General features: G+C 36.3%; 1 protein-coding gene across 1 annotated transcript in view; it reads right to left on the minus strand.

Moving 5' to 3' along the window:
• Window positions 1–274: 274 nt before the first annotated feature.
• Window positions 275–22,586, minus strand: part of MRPS35 (mitochondrial ribosomal protein S35) — a gene marked incomplete at its 5' end in the record, with an annotated part of 45,253 nt that continues 22,941 nt past the window's right edge. The window contains 3 exons of the mRNA XM_079715855.1: window positions 275–576; window positions 18,041–18,110; window positions 19,749–19,858. Of these exons, the coding sequence (XP_079571981.1) occupies window positions 307–576; window positions 18,041–18,110; window positions 19,749–19,858 (450 nt within the window). The 3' untranslated portion in view covers window positions 275–306. The remainder of the gene's footprint in view (window positions 577–18,040; window positions 18,111–19,748; window positions 19,859–22,586) is intronic.

Below are 22,586 nucleotides of genomic sequence, written 5' to 3' on the forward strand. Positions count from 1 at the left end.
ATGGAGCAGGTGACAAAACAACAACATTGTATATATATGAATACTAAAGTTGTTATGGTAGAAATAAAATCCAAACACTTTAGAACCACAAGAAATCACAGAGGTCAAATTAGTCTGATTGCCCCAGTGCATAAGTAAGAAAACTTCTGAATAATCACTGCCTTTGTACATTAGGATGAAAGGAATAATTTTAACTCTGATGTAATAAAACAATGGTTTTTTAACATCTTCAACTGTATATCAAATTAGATAATGATTACATATATATCATAAAATTAATAAATCAAGGTAATTTTTCTATATAATTCATGTCAAATTTAATAGTCTCTTCACTGATTCTTTGTACTGAGAAAGGGTGTTTTCATTGTCCCCCTCATTCTTAAGACTAACAACAGACTTTCTGTACTCTTCAACTTCTTCAGTACCAAGGAGCTCTTCTTTACTTAATTCCAGATTTTTCTCAGCAGCTTTAATTTGGAGAAGGGTTTCCAGGATGTTTTTTTCTGAGGAGCTATCTTTCCATACATACTCTTCCATGTCTGCTTCAGTCTTCTTTTTCTCCCATTCTTCAGTTTTCTGAAAGGAAGAAACAAGTTCTGAATTCTGAAAATTATGACTCAGAGTCTGGTCCACACTCTGTGTGTACACCTTGACTGACCTCCCTTATCTAGCACTGCTGTCCACCTGCACCAGCAGCTTTGGGCTGCACATTCTGTCACATGAGCACCTCGTTACCACTCACTAATTCTACCCACATAATTTACACTTTATCTGCCCTGCAAATTGCACTTACAAAGCAACACTGCTTCCCAAAAGATGTAGAAAACTCATTCCCTGCAACCTTCCAGTCCCTAAACTCTAACACATCAAACATTTCAAATTTCTGAGGTTCCAAATATGAGAGTTGAAAGGAGACTGTATTTATCTCTGTAACATGCCTCTGGGAATGACAGGGAAGACCAATTATTAAAATAAATTTAAAATATAAAGTTCATGTGATTTTTAGTCATAATGACTTGATAAATTCTGGAATTTTGTCTTGTTATCTTTATTTTCTGTTCCTATAATGGAAACAATTTTCATTACTACTTACTTTTTCTTACAGAAACCATTACCATGTTATTTTAGGGAACACTGGTAGGTTTTAGATTAATATAATTCAGATTTATGATTTAAATGAAGATGTAACACTCTGTGAAAAAAATCAAGCAACACAACTAATATGTTATATGCCCTGGTTCAGAGAAGTGCTGAATAGCAGCCACATTCTTTCCAAATTAACACATAACAATATTCTGAGCCACAGGCTATTATGGAATGACCCACTAGTCTTACAACTTTTGAAGGTGGTAAACCCTTCCAAATTATAAAGTTTTTAAAGTATTAAAAGTGAGGCAGACTTGTAAGGCTGTCAGAAATAGTATTTTAACTCTGAAAGCTCCTCTTGAAACAGACCACAGCTTGAGCAGACAGAGCTCCAAGGCTCCTCAGAGCCAAGTGAGCACCAAGAAGGAGGCAAACAGTCTCCAGCCATGCCACCCTCCCATCCCCACTCCCGCTTCCAAAAGCTCACGAAAAGAGAAAAGCACTAGAAAATTGTCCCTCAAAGGATAAAGAGGATCCCCACCAAAGGCAAACAAGCCACTGCGGAGGCCACCGACTCAGCAAACCCCATTCGGATCACTGAAGCCCAGGAAAGGAGCTCCTCCACCACAGAGACCCACAAGAAGAAGAAAGCCTCCTTTAATCCTTTAAACTGGGTACCCTTTTCTTTAAGAGAAACAAACTGATGCAGGGTGTTTCCTCAGACCCCAGATTCCTGAGCCAAAGTGGGGTCTCTGTACTCACAGCTCCCCTACATCCATCTGCCCCACCTCCCTCTACTGAATTTATGGCGGAGGACAATGCTCCAACTTACATTCTAGAAACATCTTATCTGGTTGAGAATCTGCTCTGCACCCTCTTTTTAGCTGGTAGGGAGGCTTTCGCTTGGCAGGGGGGCAGGGATAATATGAACTAACTTCCTGTTATGCCCCACCCCCAAAGCCCTGTTGCAAATAACTCCTAACAGCCAAACTCTGAATTTGTACATTTTAAAAAAATAACTGACAAAATTACCCCACCATACCTAATTTTTACTGTAATATATGAGGAAGGAATAAATGTCAGCCCCTTAAAACAAAAGTGTCCGAAATTAAATATATCACCGGCCTATCTACTCTTGCCAATGCTTTAAATGTTCAAGACAATGTCATAGTTTCTTCATAATTCTAACTTACAAGTAACATAACCTTAATTTAAAAGGTCAACAAACACATTTTATAAAGCATTAAGAGTCACTCCATCTCATTCTGAACTGTTAGAAGACAAGAATTAAGAGACTTAACTGTTTAAAAAATTACGTTTCACCTAGGTGTTTCTGGATTTTAACTGACTTGAAATAGATGCTTAATCAGAGGAGATAACCAAAGTAAATCCACTAACAATTTTCATCATTTTTTATCTTCCCCTTATATTTGACATATACAATTCTACATTGGTTTGCCAAGGTGTGTTCAAAGGTATGCCATGGTATTGATTCCCTGAGCACTCAGGTGCCACGTGAGCCTGGTACAGCAGGGGCAGCCACAAGCATCCTCCCTCCTTTATTTATCTCAGTAGAGAATTTTTCTGTGTGTGCAGTGACATGAAAAAGGTTAGGAAATCCTAAACTACAGGATAATGTACATTTGTACTTACTGCTGTTCTAAATAGTCTTTGGTACGGGAAAGTCACTTATATCCTGTGAAGGGCATGGCTTCCTACTAGTCCTGTACAGATACAATGCAGTGCTGGGCTTCAGCAACAAGCTAAACTAAACTCTAGTTTTCTACATATTCTAGCTTTAGGATCCAAACTCTGCACAACGAAATATAAATTCCAAGATAATAATAGTAACAATCCCCCAAACTGAATACTTACTATATACCAGGTACTTTAATGCTTACATGTATATATTAATTATTTAATATAATTCATACTGACATATTGGGTTAGATCTTGACATCTCTACAGATAAGAAAACTAAGTATTACAGAAGTTAAATAGAGGGGCACAGTCACCTGGGAATGTTTCAGATTTTTTGTATTTTAACTTGTAAAGTTAATGCAGCACGCACACAGTAAATTTTGTAACATCTCCAGAGGAGGTCTACGGCAGCACCCCCCAATCAAATATATTACTACTTTTCTAGAAACATGTATGAATATTCACACTAAATGGGATTAACAAAGGCTATAAATAGCTTCTCATCCATTCAGAGTTCACTTCGCCACCAAATAAGTTATGAAAAGACTAGCAATTTCCAAAGCTTTTTTCATTTCAGAATTACAGGTAGAGGGCTTTATATCTGTGATTCCCTCAAGGTTACACAGGGAGGGGTATGGCACAGTATTTACCATGGGCTTTGGTGTTTTATAGAACTGAGTTTAAATCCTACCTTCATCACTTACTAATGGGATAGGCTTGCATTTCTATAAGAACTGACTCCCCAGAACTGTTCTGAGGATTAAAAGAAGTAATAGCTACATACTTAGAGTACCTGGCTCACAGTAAACACTAAATAACCATCTACTACTAATATCACAACTTATTAAGAAGAAGAATAGGGGCTTCCCTGGTGGCGCAGTGGTTAAGAATCCGCCTGCCGATGCAGGGCACATGGGTTCGTGCCCCGGTCCGGGAAGATCCCACATGCCGCGGAGCGGCTAGGCCCGTGAGCCATGGCTGCTGAGCCTGCGCGTCTGGAGCCTGTGCTCCGCAACGGGAGAGGCCACAACAGTGAGAGGCCCACGTACCGCAAAAAAAAAAAAAAAAAAAAAAAGAAGAAGAAGAATAAATAAGAGTAGGATTCAAACCCTTGCTGGCACACCTCCAAAATCTATGTTCCCATGTCAAGGGTGCCACTACCACCATCAAGCAGTAAAGCGAAACTTTAAAGGTAAATATAAACACAAGAAGTGTCCAAATGTTTTGCCATCATTATTCCCACTCACAAAATCATATGACTGATATTTATCAAATGTAGATTAAAAAATACAAAAACAAAAGGTCTATTTATCACTGATAGAAAGGTAATATTTTTCATGCTTATTACTTCTTGATAAATGTTATCACTGATTAGATTTAATTTTCTCAGTTAATAGCCTGTTCTTAAAAATAACTGAATTATCTCCAGTTTTCCAGCAGTCTCCTTTGGGTGAAGGCTTTTTATGTCTAACCAAATGTAGAAAACACAAAAACACACACAAAGAGAATTTACCTCTTATAAAGACCTGTCTCAAGAAAAAGAAAGCTAATTTTTTGAAGTCCTATGTTACATGTATCAATAAAAAAGATCTTTAGAATTTCTGTTTTTCAAGCAGGAAAAATAAAGATTAATTGTTATCACTGTATTTACCTTTTGAGGGAAATCTTTTCTAGTCATTAATACATAAGTTTTCACAGATGGCTGCCATCCAAATGGGGCTTGTCAGTGAAGAAAGAACCGAGCTAAATGGAAGAGCTGTTGGTTTAAATGATGTATTAAGAAGCAATCCCAATGGACCCTTCATAGGGCCCCCTTGAATTCTGGCTCCTGGTTCGGTTTGGCTAATGGGAGGCACCAGCAAGAGACCTAGAGAATGATGGAGAGTGAGGTCAGGGCTGTCCTTCCCAGCTCTCTCCCTGATGGAGGGCATGCCCCACAGTTCCTGTCCAGTGGCCCATCCATACAGCTCTCTCTCCGGTTCTGCAGTACCTCCCTCCCCTGCCCCTTCAGATATGCGGTGTGATGGCACCCCACTCTCACCACCCCTGAGAACTGCACCCTCACTTGTTTCTGTTACTGAACCTTTGTAAAATGTCTCCTTAATAAAATATCCTGAAAATGAAGAAAAACAAAAAAGCAATTCCAAAATCATCTTCTAGTAACGATAAAAAGGTAATACCATTGTATATAATGCTTGTCACTTTAGAATATTTTTCATATAAGAGGTATAAATATAAAATCCTTGACGGAAAAAACCTCCAAATTTCTTTCTTTTAATTTTACATTATGATTTCCACTTTCAAATAGGATGTAACAGGTCACAGGATGCCTCTGCTTTGGCTACAACTGGAAAAAAGCCAGGTAATCAATACACCAGAGTTTTTTTTTTTTAATTTATTTATTATTTATTTTTGGTTGTGTTGGGTCTTCGTTGCTGTGCGCGGGCTTTCTCTAGTTGTGGCGAGTAGGGGCTACTCTTCATTGAAGTGCACAGGCTTCTCATTGTGGTGGCTTCTCTTGTGGAGCATGGGCTCTAGGCACCCGGGTTTCAGTAGTTGTGGCACGCAGGCTCAGTAGTTGTGACGCACAGGCTTAGCTGCTCCACGGCATTGGGATCTTCCCGGACCAGGGCTCGAACCCGTGTCCCCTGCATTGGCAGGTGGATTCTTAACCACTGCACCACCAGGGAAGTCCCACCAGAGTTTTAGAATCAATTAGGACTAGATGAATGTGAATTAGAGGCTGCAAGCATATGGGGAGCATCCTTCTGAAAATCCCTAGCCATTTTCTTCCCTGAGTCCATTTTCCAATTCTGTATCAGACTGGCCCTTGGCCCACACAGAGGGACTCTACTCGGGAAAAGAGAAATGAGCAAGGTTTGAGCTGTTACCCAGGGCTTGTATGACAGATTGGAATTGAAGAGCCCCAAACATGACTGGTTTTAGTTCTGGGGCTACTTAAGGGAAGCTGGGGAGGCTGAATCAAGCTTCTGAAGAGCAAATCTCCTATAATCTCATAGTGTTTAGGAGACAAAGTCCTACTAAAGGGAGGAAGTCCTATTTCACACAACCAATCTCCCTCTCAAGACATCTTCCAGATTCTGCTGCAAGGGCTAGAAGTTAACAAGTTAAGCTCAAAACTTCTGAAGAGCACAAGTGACTCTTAAGCAGACTTTGAGATGTGGAAGTGGACTCACCAAGTTCCCAATCAAAATGCCTGAGAAGAGACAAAGGTGAACTAAATCTTAAAAAACTGTAACCCAGCCCTGCTCCAGCTCAATTCTGATTGCATTAAAAAGATAAGCCCCTGACCCTCTCTGCACTAGAGAAAAAAGAGGAAATTCTTTCTGATGGACGACATCAATTGGAGCTTCTATGGGTCTTTTACATACAATGTCTGGCATGCAAGAAACAATTAACAGACACTTGAGACATTTGAAGAAAAGAAAATTAATCAATACTTGTGATATTTGCTGCGTGTCCTTCTAAATTCGTTTTTTTTAAAGCACAGCTATGATTACATTTCATTTATAATTTCGTACCCTGACTTGTAATTCACTGCCAAATTTTTATAGCTTCTGAAATTACACCCAGGATTGAAGTGGGCAATTGTTTAAGAGTTTCTTTTTTTGTAGTGTAGTTGACATGTATTAATTTTAAAGCATAAACAATAACATATTCAAATTACTGGGGGGGCAATTAAAAATACTAATGTAAGCTCAAATTGATCACCATTCAGGCAGTTTGATTAGTTTGTAGACTTCAATTTTAATAACTTAACTATTAAACATTTACAATTTCACCACTTAACTTATGTATGTATACAATAAATATACATATATACAGTCTCTTTTCTTCCCTGCCTACCATGAGAGAACCTGCTCTGACTACAGCCCTAGAGGAAGGAACCTTCCATTCCACATGATCCTGTTCTCTTTTCTCCACAGCTGGCTCAATTATTTACTCACTCATTCGTTCACTCAGTACATATTTATTACACAACTACTGTCCCAGGCACTGTCTTGCCCTGGAACTGCCAATCTAGTAGGAAACCTAGAGTTGAGGAGGAACCGGGCAGATGAAGACTGTGATCCCAGCAGAGGAAAGAGCATCCATAAAGGCTGGAGGCAGGAACGAGCTTAGGACATTCAGGCCTGAATGAAGGCCAAGGTGAGGAAAGTGACATGGGATGAGTAAGCACCTTACATATATTAATTCATTTAACTTTCATAACAACCCTATGAGGCAGTACTATTACTACCTGTTTTCAAATCAGGGAATTGAAGCCCAGAGCAATTAAATAATCTGCCCCAAATCATACTGCTTCTTAGTGGCAGAATGTGTTCCAAGGAACATAGAAACACGGAAAAAAGAACAAAAGAATAACTTAATTTGACCCTATCATCTTTTTTCTCCTTGTAGGCATGAATTCAATACAAAGAAGAACACAATAGCTACTTCATGCAATGGTCAGTGAACTCCAATCTAATAGAAAGCAAAGAAGTATCTGTTCCACTAAATACACATATGTGTCACCTTCTACCATCTTATTTATAACTCCCTTTGCCTAGAACATGAATCACAGTAATATTCCACTTCTCATGATTACAAGTAAGGCATTGTGCTAGATGAGGAAAAACAGTTTTACCAATTAAAAAAATTCAAGTTACTTGAAAATCATAAAAAATAGGAAGAAGTAAATATCCATAATGGATTAAAAAGCTACTGCCAATACTTTTAGTTATCAAAGCTAAATTTTTAACTGAGTATGTCAAGGAATTCAATTCAAATCAGATCAGTTTTTTAAAAATTTACTGAATGCTGATATGCCAGACATTGTACTAGATGCTGGGAATACAAAGATGAATGAAATACACAGTCCTGTCCTCAGTGACCTCACAGTCTAATGGAGCTGGGCAGACATGTATACAGGCAATTACCATAAAAGCAATAAAAGGAATGCTAACTCACAGAGGGAGAAGGGAAAAAGGATGGGAAGAAACATCTGAGACAGGTTACATCTGAGGTGTATTAAAGGATTCCTATGAATTTGCAAGTCTGATCAATTTGAAAAGGGATTATAAGCAAAGAAAACCGCTTATGCAAAGTTATGAAAGAACACATTATGTTCATTATGGTACAGGATACATAAACTACAGTTCCTGAGTAGCTGGTAATGAGGTGGTAAATTGCTGTGAATAGACATACTAAGTAGTTTAGATTTTATGCTAGGTAATGGGGAACCACTGAAGGATTTTATAAAGGGATATGATACAGCAGTCTTGCTTTTTAGAATAATTACTTTAACAGCAATCTGGAACATGGATGAGACAGGAAAATCAATAAGGCTATTATAGTTATTCAGGTAAACAATGATAAAGACCCATATCAGGATAGTAGCAGTAGGGATAAAGAGGAGAAAATAGTTTTAACAGATATTTAAAAGCTAAAACTGAAAAGACCTGGTGACTTATGAGATATCAGGGGAGAGGGGGAGGGAAGAAAACAGCGTAACTTTCAAGGTTCATGACTTCAGCCACTGGCTGGGAATTTTTCTTTATGGCCTTTAAGTATATGATAGGCTCCTGAGCATCAGATATAAAATGAAGTTTTACCTGAAGGCAAATAGGTATGAGAAGTGTTACTTTACTGTATCATCAACCCACTCAAGAACAGCTGCCTACTGCCTACCACGTCAAGTCAAAAAAAATTTATGTTAGTGTATAGGAGTGCAAGAGATTTCTGTGCATTAATTCTGTATCCTGCTACTTTACCAAATTCATTGATTAGCTATAGTAGTTTTCTGGTGGCATTCCTATACACTAACAACGAAAAATCAGAAGGAGAAGAAACACTCCCATTTACCACTGCAACAAAAAGAATAAAATACCTAGGAATAAACCTACCTAAGGAGACAAAAGACCTGTATGCAGAAAACTGTAAGACACTGATAAAAGAAATCAAAGATGATACAAACAGATGGAAAGATATACCGTGTTCTTGGAATGGAAGAATCAACATTGTGAAAATGACTATACTATCCAAAGCAATCTACAGATTCAATGCAATCCCCATCAAATTACCAATGGCATTTTTCACAGAACTAGAACAAAAAATTTTACAATTTGTATGGAGACACCAAAGACCCCGAATAGCCAAAACAATCTTGAGAAAGAAAAACGGAGCTGGAGGATCAGGCTCCCCGACTTCAGAGTATACTACAAAGCTACAGTAATCAAGACGGTATGGTACTGGCACAAAAACAGAAATATAGATCAACGGAACAGGATAGAGAGCCCAGAGATAAACCCATGCACATATGGTCACCTCATCTTTTACAAAGGAGGCAAGAATACACAATGGAGAAAAGACAGCCTCTTCAATAAGTGGAGCTTGGAAAACTGGACAGCTATGTGTAAAATAATGAAATTAGCACACTCCCTAACACCATCACAAAAATTAACTCAAAATGGATTAAAGACCTAAATGTAAGGCCAGACACTATAAAATTCTTAGAGGAAACAGGCAGAACACTCTTTGACATAATCACAGCAAGATCCTTTGTGATCCACCTCCTAAAGTAATGGAAATAAAACCAAAAATAAACAAATGGGACCTAATGACACTTAAAAGCTTTTGCACAGCAAAGGAAACCATAAACAAGACAAAAAGACAACCCTCAGAATGGGAGAAAATATTTGCAAATGAAGCAACTGACAAAGGATTAATCTCCAAAATATACAAGCAGCTCATGCAGCTCAATATGCAAAAAACAAACAACCCAATCCAAAAATGGGTGGAAGACCTAAACAGACATTTCTCCAAAGAAGACATACAGATTGTCAACAAACACATGAAAAGATGCTCAACATCACTAATCATCAGATAAATGCAAATCAAAACCACAATGAGGTATCACCTCACACTGGTCAGAATGGCCATCATCAAAAAATCTACAAACAATAAATGCTGGAGAGGGTGTGGAGAAAAGGGAACACTTTTGCACTGTTGGTGGGAATGTAAATCGATACAGCCACTATGGAGAACAGTATGGAGGTTCCTTAAAAACTAAAAATAGAACTACCGTGTGACCCAGCAATCCCACTGCTGGGCATATACCCTGAGAAAACCATAATTCAAAAAGATACATGTACCACAATGTTCACTGCAAAACTATTTACATTTGTCAGGACATGGAAGCAATCTAAATGTCCATCATCGGATGAATGGATAAAGAAGATGTGGCACATATATACAATGAAATATTACTCAGCCATAAAAAGGAACGAAACTGAGTTATTTGTAATGAGGTGCATGGACCCAGAGCCTGTCATACAGGGTGAAGTAAGTCAGAAAGAGAAAAACAAATACTGTATGCTAATGCACATGTATGGAATCTAAAAAAACAGTACTGATCAACCTAGTGGAAGGGCAGAGATAAAGACACAGACGTAGAGAATGGACTTGAGGACACAGTGGGGGAAGGGGAAGCTGGGACGAAGTGAGAGAGTAGCAGTGACAGAGTAGCATTGACATATATACATTACCAAATGTATGGATGGCCAGTGGGAAGCTGCTGCATAGCACAGGGAGATCAGCTTGATGTTTTGTGATGACCTAGAGGGGTGGGATAGGGAGGATGGGAGGGAGACTCAAGAGGGAGGGGATATGGGGATATATGTATACTTATAGCTGATTCACTTTGTTGTACAACAGAAACTAACACAACATTGTAAAGCAATTGTACTCCAATAAAGATACTAAAAAAAAAAAGAATTCAAAAAAAAATCTATGCATGTATGATACACAAATACTTCCTTTTTCTTGCCCTTTTCATTCTAATTCCCATACCACACCCTCAGTGCTGACACTAAGTCCATGTACAAAAACTGTCTTAAAAGAGATATACCAACCTTCTAATCAGTTTCTTTATTAACAATACTCAAAGACTAGGGAAATTATTCACAATCAAGAGCTCAGCAACAGAGCCTTTAGAATAAAATATGTCTGGGTCTCACCTCTAGATATTTTGATTCTGCAGGGAATCAAATTTCTAAGCATCTGTAGCTCAGAAAAGCTTCACAGGTGAGTCTGATGCAAGCCCCAGCTGAAAACCGGTTATGGAGACAGGTAAATTTTCAATTAATAGCTAAGTCTGAGAACTAGCAGCTGAAGTTCGGGTTTGATTTCATCTCTTTTATTTCCTAATATTTTATCAAGGAGGTCAAAGTTGAATAAAACTAAGTAATATGATACCATGGAAAGCATATGAAACTGTGAAGCTGCAGTTCAGGTCTCAGTTCCTTAGGTTCACAAACTCTGTGGCCTTGTGCAAAATGCTTGATCTCTCCTCTAAGTCTTAATTTCTCAGTGAATATAATGAAGAAGTTGTAACAGATAAATTCTTTGACTCCTGATCTTTAAAGTTAGCACTAATTTAAAATGGGTGGCCATGCTAAATGCTTCTGTTGTTAAAAAAAAAAAGACACAGTATTTTAAAGCACTTTAAAAAAATGGAACAACTCCTCCTTCACCCCCACCCACTTTTTGGTTTCCTTTTTGTATTCATCCAAGGTGATCATTTGAAACAGCACAGAGGTGAAAAAAAGTCAGAGAAAGAGACACAGTTGACTCTCCAAGCAACACCACAGATCCACTTTTAAAACAAAGACCAGATGTTCCATTTGTCTGGAATCAAGTGAAAGGTAACATGCAAACACTCTTTACTGGTACTAGTCTATCACGAATGCTCAGACTCTTCATGGTAGCTCAATTAATATGTTTAACTAGTTGTTTTTCTTTAATGAAGACTGTAATATTAGTTTATGCATAACTAGTTAATATGTAAGTTTATGCATAAGTACATTCCACCTTAAAGAGATGTATCTTGCTAGGAGTAGCCAATATTATCCTACAGATTCCATTAACATATTAACATTGTCAAATATAAATTAGCATCATGAATTAAACTCACTGAAGCAAATGTTTGTAGGGAACTTCCAAAATAATACAGCATTAGAACACTTTTCCTTTAAATATTTGAAAAAACACATAATCAAATGAAAAACAAACCTGACCTACGTATAGCCCAAAGTCATACATCCATGAAAATTAAGTATCTCAAACTGTTGCAAAGATATTTCTTAAAATTTGGGCATAATTATTGATTATTAATAATTTTATTAATAGATCATTAAAAAGCTATACTAGTAAGCTAATTATTGCTAACATCTAACAAGTATGCTACATTTTAAATTACTGAAAAGGGAGTTTCTTTGTTACTCTGTCACTTTACTTTTTAAGTTGAAAACCTACTTCAAAAGTCCATTTGTGGATCTCCAAAAGAATAGACAATGCTTCAATAGCTGTTATTAAACATTTCGTTTAATATTATTAAATGTTATTAAACGTGTAGCTACCTAGCACTGACCCAGATATTCTGAAGAACAAAATACAGTAAGAGCAGATGCATGTTAATGAGAGTCTTACAAGATTAGTTAAAAGGACAAAACATACAGGGAAAACAACCCATGGAACATGGACTAAGGCAACTTTTGTAGTCAAGAAAACAAGACAGTATAATTTGCTATCTATGCAAAGTAGGAGTCAAAGAATAAGAGGCTCAAATATATCTGATAAAGGATTAATATCCAAAATATATAAAGAACTCATACAACCCAATAGCAAAAAAAAAAAAAAAACCTGATTAAAAAATGGGCAGAGGATCTGAATAGACATTTTTCCAAGAAAGACATTCAGATGGCCAAAAGGCACCTGAAAAGGTGCTTAACATCACTAATCATCAGGCAAATGCAAATCAAAACCACAATGATACCGCCTCACACCCATTAGAATGGCTATTACCAAAAAGACAAGAAACAAGTGTTGGTGAGGATGTGGAAAGAGAACCTTTGTGCACTGTTGGTGGGAATGTGAAGTGGTGCAGCCACTATGGAAAACAGTATGGAGGTTCCTCAAAAAAACTAAAAACAGAGCTACCATATGATCTAGCAATTCCACTTCTGGGTATTTATCTAAAGGAAATGAAAACTCTAGCTCGAAAAGATATCTACACCCCCATGTTCACAGAAGCATTATTTATAATAGCCAAGACATGGAAACAACCTAAGTGTCCATGAATGGATGAATGGATAAAGAGTAAGTGGTGCATATACATGCAATGGAATATCATCCAGCCATAAAAAAAGAAGGAAATTCTGCCGGGGATGAACCCTGAGGGCATTATGCTAAGTGAAATAAGTCAGACAGAGAAAGACAAACACTGTTATGATCTCACTTATGTGTGGAATCTAAAAGAACAGAAAAGAAACAAAAAAACGCTGAACTCACAGAAGCAGAGAACAATTGGTGGTTGCCAGAGGCTGGGGGTGGGAGGTGGGCAAAATGGGTGAAGGTGATCAAAAGGTACAAACTTCCAGTTATAAAATAAGTAAGTCATGGGGATATAATGTACAGCCTGGTGACTACAGTCAAGAATGCTATATTGTATACTTGAAAGTTGCTAAGAGAGTAAATCTTAAAAGTTGTCCTCACAGGAAAAAAATTTTTATTAACTTTGTGTGGTAATGGATGTTAAGCTGACATATTGTGGTGATCATTTTGTGTTTTATATATATGCACACACACACACACACACACACACACACACACACAAAAAATCATTATGCTGTATACCTGAAAATAAGATATTACATATCAATAATATCTCAGTTAAAAAAGAGAGGTTCGAGTGGGTATCAAAGCCTTGAAGGATATACAAGAAATAAATAAGTAGAGAAAAATAAAAAATTAAATAGTAAATTATATAACCTTTATAACATTTTTTATAATATTTATTACTAAACCAACTTGCTTCTACTAGTGTTCCTCAACAGAAGAGACAGTGTTTTCTCCTTAGGTATTAATCTCCATATCCAACAACACCAAGCAAATAAGAGGCAACCAGTAAACATTTGCTCATCAAACAGTTCATTTTAATGAAAGCACACTTAATATTTGCCATGAGAATGGTTTACTCTTTCATAAACACTAAAACACTGAAAGAGGTGCCTTTTCACACACCTAGTAAAATGCTACTACATCAGTTCAATATTGCCCTCTGGATACAAATCTACACTCTGTAAATAAGCTCTACTACCTGTTCACAGCCTGGCTCTGAATTATTTTTCAGTCTCATCTCCTACCTCTGCCCTGTTGGTCGTGTACCCTGGCCAAACCAAACTTCTGCCTGCTCTCTAAACCCACCAGGCCTAGAGTCCTTCACCTACTGCACAATCTTACTCATCTTCCAAAACCAGTCACCACTTCCATGATGCTTCAAGGGAGAATTAATCCTTGTATGCGTCTCTCACAGCACTATGTTCCAACCTCCCTTACCTAGTGAAAAAGACTATATTATAACCACCAAATCCCTCTAGGAATAAAGGTACCTAAAACAGAGGCTCATTCATTTTGATAATCCGAACGATACCTATCACTGTACCTTGTAAACAAGAATAAAATCACTGATGAATGCTAAGAAGAGAAAATAATAATTGTCATTCAAGCATTCTCTGATATAACCTGGAAATCTATGTGTATGTGAGCACACACAAAAGATCACTATGAACTCATAAACCACTAGACTAAATGGCCATTATGGCTCTGCAAAAGGATTCATCATTTTTATCAGAAATACTTGCAATAAGGTCCCCTTTAAAAATAAACTCTGAGTATAAAATTATCCCTTTTATCCATTTTGTTACATGAATTTTCAGAACCACTTTAATACAAACCTAGACATAGTTCTGACTGGCAACAAGACTATCATGAAGTCCAAATTAGACAGCCCAAAATTCAAATTTTAAAAAGCAACCATTAGTAATTAAATACCAAAATCACCCAAGAACCCTTTGAATCTGACTTCAGATCTCTACATTTTCTAAAGCAAGTGTTTATTTTCTCCCCCCACCCACTGTCTGTGTTTTAGTCTATCTTGTGCAAGTCACTTTGGAAAATGCTTCATTCAATCATCTCTTAACCAAATCACTTGTGGAAGGTTTAAAAAACAACATGCAACAAAGTTAACATTTATTATCAGTTGTGTCAGAATGTGAGTCAGATACATGTTGTAAAAATTCAAATACAACAGGGCACAGAGCTGACTGGATCTGCATAAAGTCTTTGTCAAGTTAAATGTGAGCTATACACAGAAATTGGAAATAAATGAGTTTGAAATTCTAAGATAAAGCTCTCTTCATTTCAGTAGTTAACAACGTTAATAGCCACCATTTAATGAGCACCCACTATTCACCAGACATTTCACATAAATTCTCCCTGATCTATCCAAAAGCCCTTAGAAGAAATCTGAGCCTGACGTTAAATGGATGGCCAAGGTTACACAGGTAACAAGTAGTGGGATTCAAATCCAAATCTGAATGGTTCCAAAGATTAAAACCTAATTCACTTCTATGCTAACACTGTGTAATACTGAAATATTAAACCAAATTTCTACACGTCTCTTTGCTTCTTTGAACAGCTGAAGAATAAATGGTTTAATGTGTATCTGTTTCTCAGTACCTTCTTAGCACTGCAATAAACATTCTGTGAAGCATTACTAAGACTCTATGCCTGAAGTCTATGCTTTGTGAAATCTATGCCTTTTGAATATGAAAATTAATAAAGAAAACCTCAATTAAAGTTAAGAGTTGGGAATGGCCTGTAGAGGGAGCTCTCATGCATCCTCACACTCCATTATTTGCATGCACTGACCTTCACTTACATGCCCCACTGGAGGAAGCACACCCCGCACTCTCAAACAGAAGGTGCAACTACTTTACAATCCCAAAGGAAGAATTTCTCCTTGCTCAGCAACAGCCCAGGCAATGAGAAACATCTCAGTTCTGTAAATGAAGTCATCACCACCCCAAACTCCTACTTTCCTCCCTTGAACTTTCACTTAGAACAGCCCCTCCCAACTCCCTCCTTTTCCCTATAAAAGCAGGCTCCCTTTTCTTTGTTCTCTGGACTTACCTACAGGTTCACCATAAACTGCATGTCCCAAATAGCAATTCTTTGCTGTTCCCGAATAAACCCATTTTATTGTTTTAGAAGTCAACAACCTCTACTTTAATAATTCTATATAGTTAAACTGTTTTGAATAGCACACCACAGTAACTTTCTTATACTGGTCTAAACGCATACCTTTTCAGAGAAGTTTCAGCATTATGTTACATAAAACTACGAACTACTTTCTCTCAATGCTACTTAGAGGTAACCTCCACAGAGCTTAGCTTTTAGGTATTAACTGCTCTGAAACTAGCCTTAAAAATAAAGGAATGAATTAAAAGGGGCTCTTTAAATATGTGATTAAATACCAGGTGGTAACATCAATTTCAAGTATGAATTCCACGCTGGTGAAGGAAAGAAGTTTCAATTCAATAAAAATTCTGTTCCACCAGCTCTGCAAAATTTCATGGCTCATCTGCATTCTCTTAAAGCTTCTTCACTGATGGTACTTGTTTAGAAAGGATCAAGAGCCAAGTTTAATATAGGAATTATTTAATTATGTTTAAGACAGTTGTATGTGGCTACTTACTCTGGCATCAAAGTAATTAGCATTAAGATCAAAGGCTTCTTGCATGAATCCAGAATACAAACTTGTTTGGATTTTATGTCAGGGAACCACAGAAAGAATCCAGTAAGTCAACTTTCACTGAATTTATTTATGCCTGTCATTTCCTTTGGGGCAAATTCATTTTACAGGCTGCTGGCAAAATAAGAGACTCAAAACTGGTTGGCTTTTATTGTTTGGTATTAACTCTTTAAGCAGCAGCCATAGAGCTGAAGCTAATTCAGCTATGTTGCTGGTTCAAAAGGGAACTTAATGACCTCAAGCCAAAGACATTTATAAAATCAGTTGACAGGAAAGAGATTAACTGCTATTATGATGTTGCTTCTGAAGCTAGGAACTAGAAAATCGCAATGAATTATGATAATTAGAATACCTCAAAAGCAGAGAAGAGCTACCAGCTACTTTCTGTTCTTTACTAACCTCGCAACAAAGTTTTATTTTTTATTTTAATTTTCCACTCATCCCCTTGTGCTACAACTGTTTTATTATTAACATCAATGAAATCTGTAAGAACAGCTGTACGTGTTCACAGAATTTCTTAGGGATGAAAGGAGATTCCAAAGATCATCTAATGCAACTAACTAACATCCAAAGAGTACGTTCCTTTTGTCATATCCCCACTAAGAGCCAATGGATGGAACATCTTCTACCTATTAAAGCAGCCCACTCTATCTTTAGATGAATCTTGTAGAGAGATTTTATTCAGTAAATAAATCTGTCTCACTATTGCTTCTACTTTGCTGTACCCTTAAAAGTCATGAAAAACAAATCTAACTCTTCTTTCATATGAAGTCCTTTGAGCATCTAAACAGAGTGACTCTTTCTCCAGCTACCCCCATTCCTTCAAATGTTCCCAACATGAAATGCTATTAAGTCCCACGTCTATGTTGGGCAAGCTTCAAAAATTTTAATTTGTGTGCATATCTAAAATTATTTCAACTTTTAAAAATATTATATAAAACTGTGAGTTACCAAAACATATTTGTTATCAACTTTAAATGAGTTGATGCTCATTCACAGCAAAATCTTCCTCATAAATGTGTATATTTATACTAAAACTCAATAAATTTAGTCAGACACAAGACTGTTTTTATACTATTTAAATAATTAATTGCCCTTAATTGTCTCTAATGTATACCAGTGAAATGTTCACATGAAAGGCTATTTGATAACTAAGATTTTAATAAACATTTAAAGTAACTTTCTACAAAGCTTGGGAGCTTTGTTCTATAGTTTATTTGAATAACAGGATGAATTATATAGTTCAAGTAATATAGATGATGATCTCCCTTCCATAACATTGACAACTTTCACCTAAAGTCATATAAACAAACAAAAAGTAAAAAATTCTGAATTTTTTAGCCTAAGTCAGAAACTCTGAACTTTAAAGGCATTTTAGTCATCTGATTTCTGAAGGTCCTCAGATGGACTGAATTATCTATTTCAAGATCTTCACTTTCAATGTCAGTAGGAGTTATCTATAACATTTCACATGTCCTTAGCTTAAATAGTGGTTCATTAAACACTCATCTGAGTGCTGGCTACACAGACTGTTTTGAAAGGTTAACATATCCAAATTACAATGACAAAGTTATTAAACATTCATACACAATCACTTACCCAAGACTCATGGTATAAAACTGTTAGTAGATACATTGCATAATCATAATTCTGTCTCTTTAAGGGGCACCTTTAAAAGACAGAGAGAGGGAGGAAGTCAAAATTCTAAAAATTCAGTACATGGAAAAATTTGCAAAGTATACAAATACTAAATACAAAGGATAACTTATATTCAGGAATTCCCTATCTGACTTAGGAAAATTCCGTTATTGGAATAAAAATGATCTATGTAGTTTATAACTTGAGGATATTGAACACTGATGTTATTTTTACTTTTATTTAGAGTATATCTTTGGTTTCATCACTAACAAAGTTATTTATATCTGATAATAGCTTTACACTATTTTTAATATGAATGTGTCCAATCCAAGTGTCCTTCACGATCTCAGGGCTAAGAGTCTGCGATGGTGTGAACATACCTGCTGAGTTCATTTAAAGAATACAGAGAGACTGATGCTAATCTAAATGTTCACCCTGATTTCCCCAGAGCTGATTCTTTTAAAAATGAGCTACACTACACAATGTTATAATTTTTTGCTATCATATTTAAAATGAAACTAATGACCTAATATTAGATAAAATTTCTATATAAATAAGAGCTGGCATTAACTTTTAGGCTAATAAAATAATACAGAAAAGGAAATAATTACTTCTAATTTCTTTAAATATAAAGTTATTATGACAATTGACTTTAACTGGACTCTGTTTATTCTGTACTTAGGTTTAATAGTCCTCTATTCTACAAAGTTGTTACCATAAAACATACACACACACACACACACACACACAACACACTGACACTTATAAATTTTGCAAAAAAAAATTATCAGAAACTTACAGAATTTCTAATAACATTTTAAAAGTATTTTTAAAAATTGCACGAACTAAAAACACAGCATTATTTTACATTCTCTAAAGTTAAAGCTATCAAAAAGATATTATTCATAAATTTCAATTTTATTTCTCCTATATGGTAATAATCTAAAATCACGGTTCCCAAGCTTTTCCCACCTCCACACTGTTGCCATCTCTGTATGTATGTCATGCTACTTCTTTATACCACTAAGAAGCAAAACATAAAACCTAATTGATATTGACACCTCCAAATGCTTTGAAATTAGGATAAGGAGGGAGAGAGGATATCTGCCCACTTGTTTTTCTTTGTATTTTGACATAACTTAGAAACAACCAAAGAATAATTCTAGAAATAAAATAACCATTTAGCAAAAACATACCAATAGCCTTTCTTTACCTCAAATGACCTAATTTATAAATTCATATACAATAAATTTAATACTGCTTTTACAAACTTCTATGCTAGCACTGAAATTCTGCTTATTTACAAAAATACCTTGATGAATTTCCATATTTAATTTAATAATTTTGATTTTGAAATATAAGATTTCTATACTGTGACTTTGCAGAAACCTGTTTAAGTATTACTCACTGGCAAGTCATTCTTTCGTTTCCGTTTAACATCTTCCCTGCATTTTACATAAACAAATATATTAAAAATAACAATTTAACTCAGCTAGGCAAGCCTCTCCATGCACATAAAGATCACAGCAACAGGAGGCTAGTGTGAGGATATTAAAAATATGAATGAGACAACTTCTCTGACCTAACAGGTTAATACAAGGACTGCCAGGGGACTGGAGAACAATAAAGCAACACATGTGACAGATCTGCTGAACTTTTCTTCCTTTACCTATCTGTCTTGATGGTAAGCACATCTGTGCTCTTGCAGTATCGATCTCCTACAAGTTTAATAAGTTTCTTCTTTGCGTGATCATCTAAATTCAAACTGGAAAGTTTAACCTTAAAAATACAAGAAAAAAATTTTTTTTAATTACTTTATATACTTTGTATAATGAGAAAACAGTGGCAAAATTATTTATACTAACATCAAAAGAAACTTTTTCAAACTCCTTCCTTTACAGAATTAGTAATTCACAAGTATCATGAAGCCTGATCTTACTCATGGAAAAAAAAAGCGGGAGCAAAGTGTTTGGAGTTCTTTGAAAGTTCTGGGCATTAGTATCTTTCCTAAAAGAACCAATGACATGTCTCTTAAATAAATGAAATTACAGTGCTTATGAGTATTACTAACTATTAGAATTCAACTCAATTAGTGTCAGTAAAGCTGTTTATAAAAAATAAATGGATGAAACATAGGGGCTTTAAGAATTTCTACCATGCAATTATGAGACCCATATCACTGCAACTGTTTAGGAGCTTTTATTTTATTTTATTTTTTTAATTCTTGGCTGCATTGGGTCTTCGTTGCTGCACGCGGGCTTTCTCTAGTGGCAGCGAGCGGGAGCTACTCTTCGTTGCAGTGCGCAGGCTTCGCATTGTGGTGGCTTCTCTTGTTGTGGAGCACAGGCTCTAGGTGCGCGCACTTCAGAAGTTGTGGCCTGCAGGCTCAGTAGTTGTGGCTCGCGGGCTCTAGAGCACAGGCTCAGTAGTTGCAGCACATGGGCTTAGCTGCTCCGCGCATATGGGATCTTCCCCGTCCAGGGATCAAACCCATGTCCTCTGCATTGGCAGGCAGATTCTTAACCACTGTGCCACCAGGAAAGTGCCAGGGGCAATTATTTTAAAAGCTACAGATGTCTCGTGGAAGCCAGAATACAGCATCCATGAAGGGTCAAAACATTTGAAATAATTCAGCTCAACATTTCTCAAAATGTTAATACTAGTCCCACAGGCTGCTAAAAAGAATGATTTCTTTAAAAAGGCTGGTTCTATTGAGTCCATCTAGGAAATGTTGAGTTAAACTAGGTTCTTCACAGCAGGATTTCTTAGAGGAGGCAACATGTTAAAGAGCATGCTGAATTTCAAGGTGCAGCATTGTTATGCAGTAATTCCAAAATTTATTTAACTTCAGATTCCACTTTTCAAGGGACAATTCATGAAATTAGTCTTCCTTAAAACATATTTTGGAAAATGCTGGAATAAATGAACATACTTTTTAATTTGCAGAGAATTATGGCTTGGGCTGAAAAGTATTATCTAGAGATGAATAGGCTTGATCCAGGAAAACAGGTTAGAGACTACAATACAGGTAAATAAGGTAAACAACAGACTAGTTTTCCATGGAGAGCATTAAGAATAAGCAAAAATCAGAACTGTATGAAAAGGCTAAATAAGATTTTGAAATCCCACCTATTTCTTCCCTCTAGCTTCAATAACCCTGCATTTCATTCAAGACAACCATAGCATAAGAGCTTATTTATTTTCCCACTAGACTGCAAACCCTTGAGAGTAAGAACAATAACTGTCTTGTTCCTGGCAATGACCTAGCACCTAAAAAGCATGCAACATATTGGCTGAATGAATACATAAATTTAAAAAAGGGAGGATACGTTGTTTCTTTTTTAAGCACAGTGAGTTTTTTTATTTGGACAGAAAAAATAGGAAATAAAAAAACAGATATAAATGCACTCAAAGAACATTAGTAAGAACACTGACTATTAAATATCAATCCCACAGGTAGGCAGTGTGAAATTACCACAGTCCCCTGAAAAGAATTTATGTCAACAACCAGGTTATTAGCTTGATGGATAAAATAAGCAGTTTTATGATGACTCTGATTGTTAGCAATATGGAGAATTACCTATAAGAAAATCATAAAACGTACCTACATTATAATTATGAAAATATATGTATATCTGCATGCATACAGATACAGTACAGAGAAAGAAATAGATTTTACATTCAGATACTGAACAGGTAGTGATTTTCCCTTCTAAAACTCTTTCAATAAAATCATGATGTTTAACAATACATTTAAAAATTTACCATTTAAAAAATTTGTGTTCTAGTTTTTTACGTAAGAAGCAGTCAAAAACATGTGGCAGCAATGCTGATCATTACTGTGACAACTGTTTTAAAACTCATTGTTCACATTAATATTTTAATGGTCAAAAATTATATAGTCTTATGCCAGAAGCTCATAAATATTGCAGAAACAGCTGTGCAGTGCACTCACGCCACCTGCTAGCACTCAAAGGCACTGCAAAATTGTAGTCTTTAACCTGGACTAGTATTCTTACATTTAAGTTGAGTGACATTTATTTGTCATTCTTTTTACAAAATTCAAAAGAATCCTTAGGGCTTCCCTGGTGGCGCAGTGGTTGAGAGTCCGCCCGCCGATGCAGGGGGACACGGGTTTGTGCCCCGGTCCAGGAAGATCCCACATGCTGCGGAGCGGCTAAGCCCGTGAGCCATGGCTGCTGAGCCTGCGCGTCCGGAGACTGTGCTCCGCAACGGGAGAGGCCACAACAGTGAGAAGCCCGCGTACAGAAAAAAAAAAAAAAAAGAATACTTAGATTTTACTTTTTTCAAGTTACTGTACTTTAAAGAGTCGACATTGTACTATTAACATTATCCCCAAAACAACGTTCACATTTCAAATCATAGTTATAGGTGTATCTTCAAATGTCTCATTTAAAAGAACTACATAAATTGAAAAATGTCTAAATGTGTGAAATATTTTCTTCATTTACAAGAATATGCAGTTAATTAAAGAACTATGGTATTA

This window comes from Hyperoodon ampullatus, assembly GCF_949752795.1.
Source record: "Hyperoodon ampullatus genome assembly, chromosome: 11".
NCBI lineage: Eukaryota > Metazoa > Chordata > Mammalia > Artiodactyla > Ziphiidae > Hyperoodon > Hyperoodon ampullatus.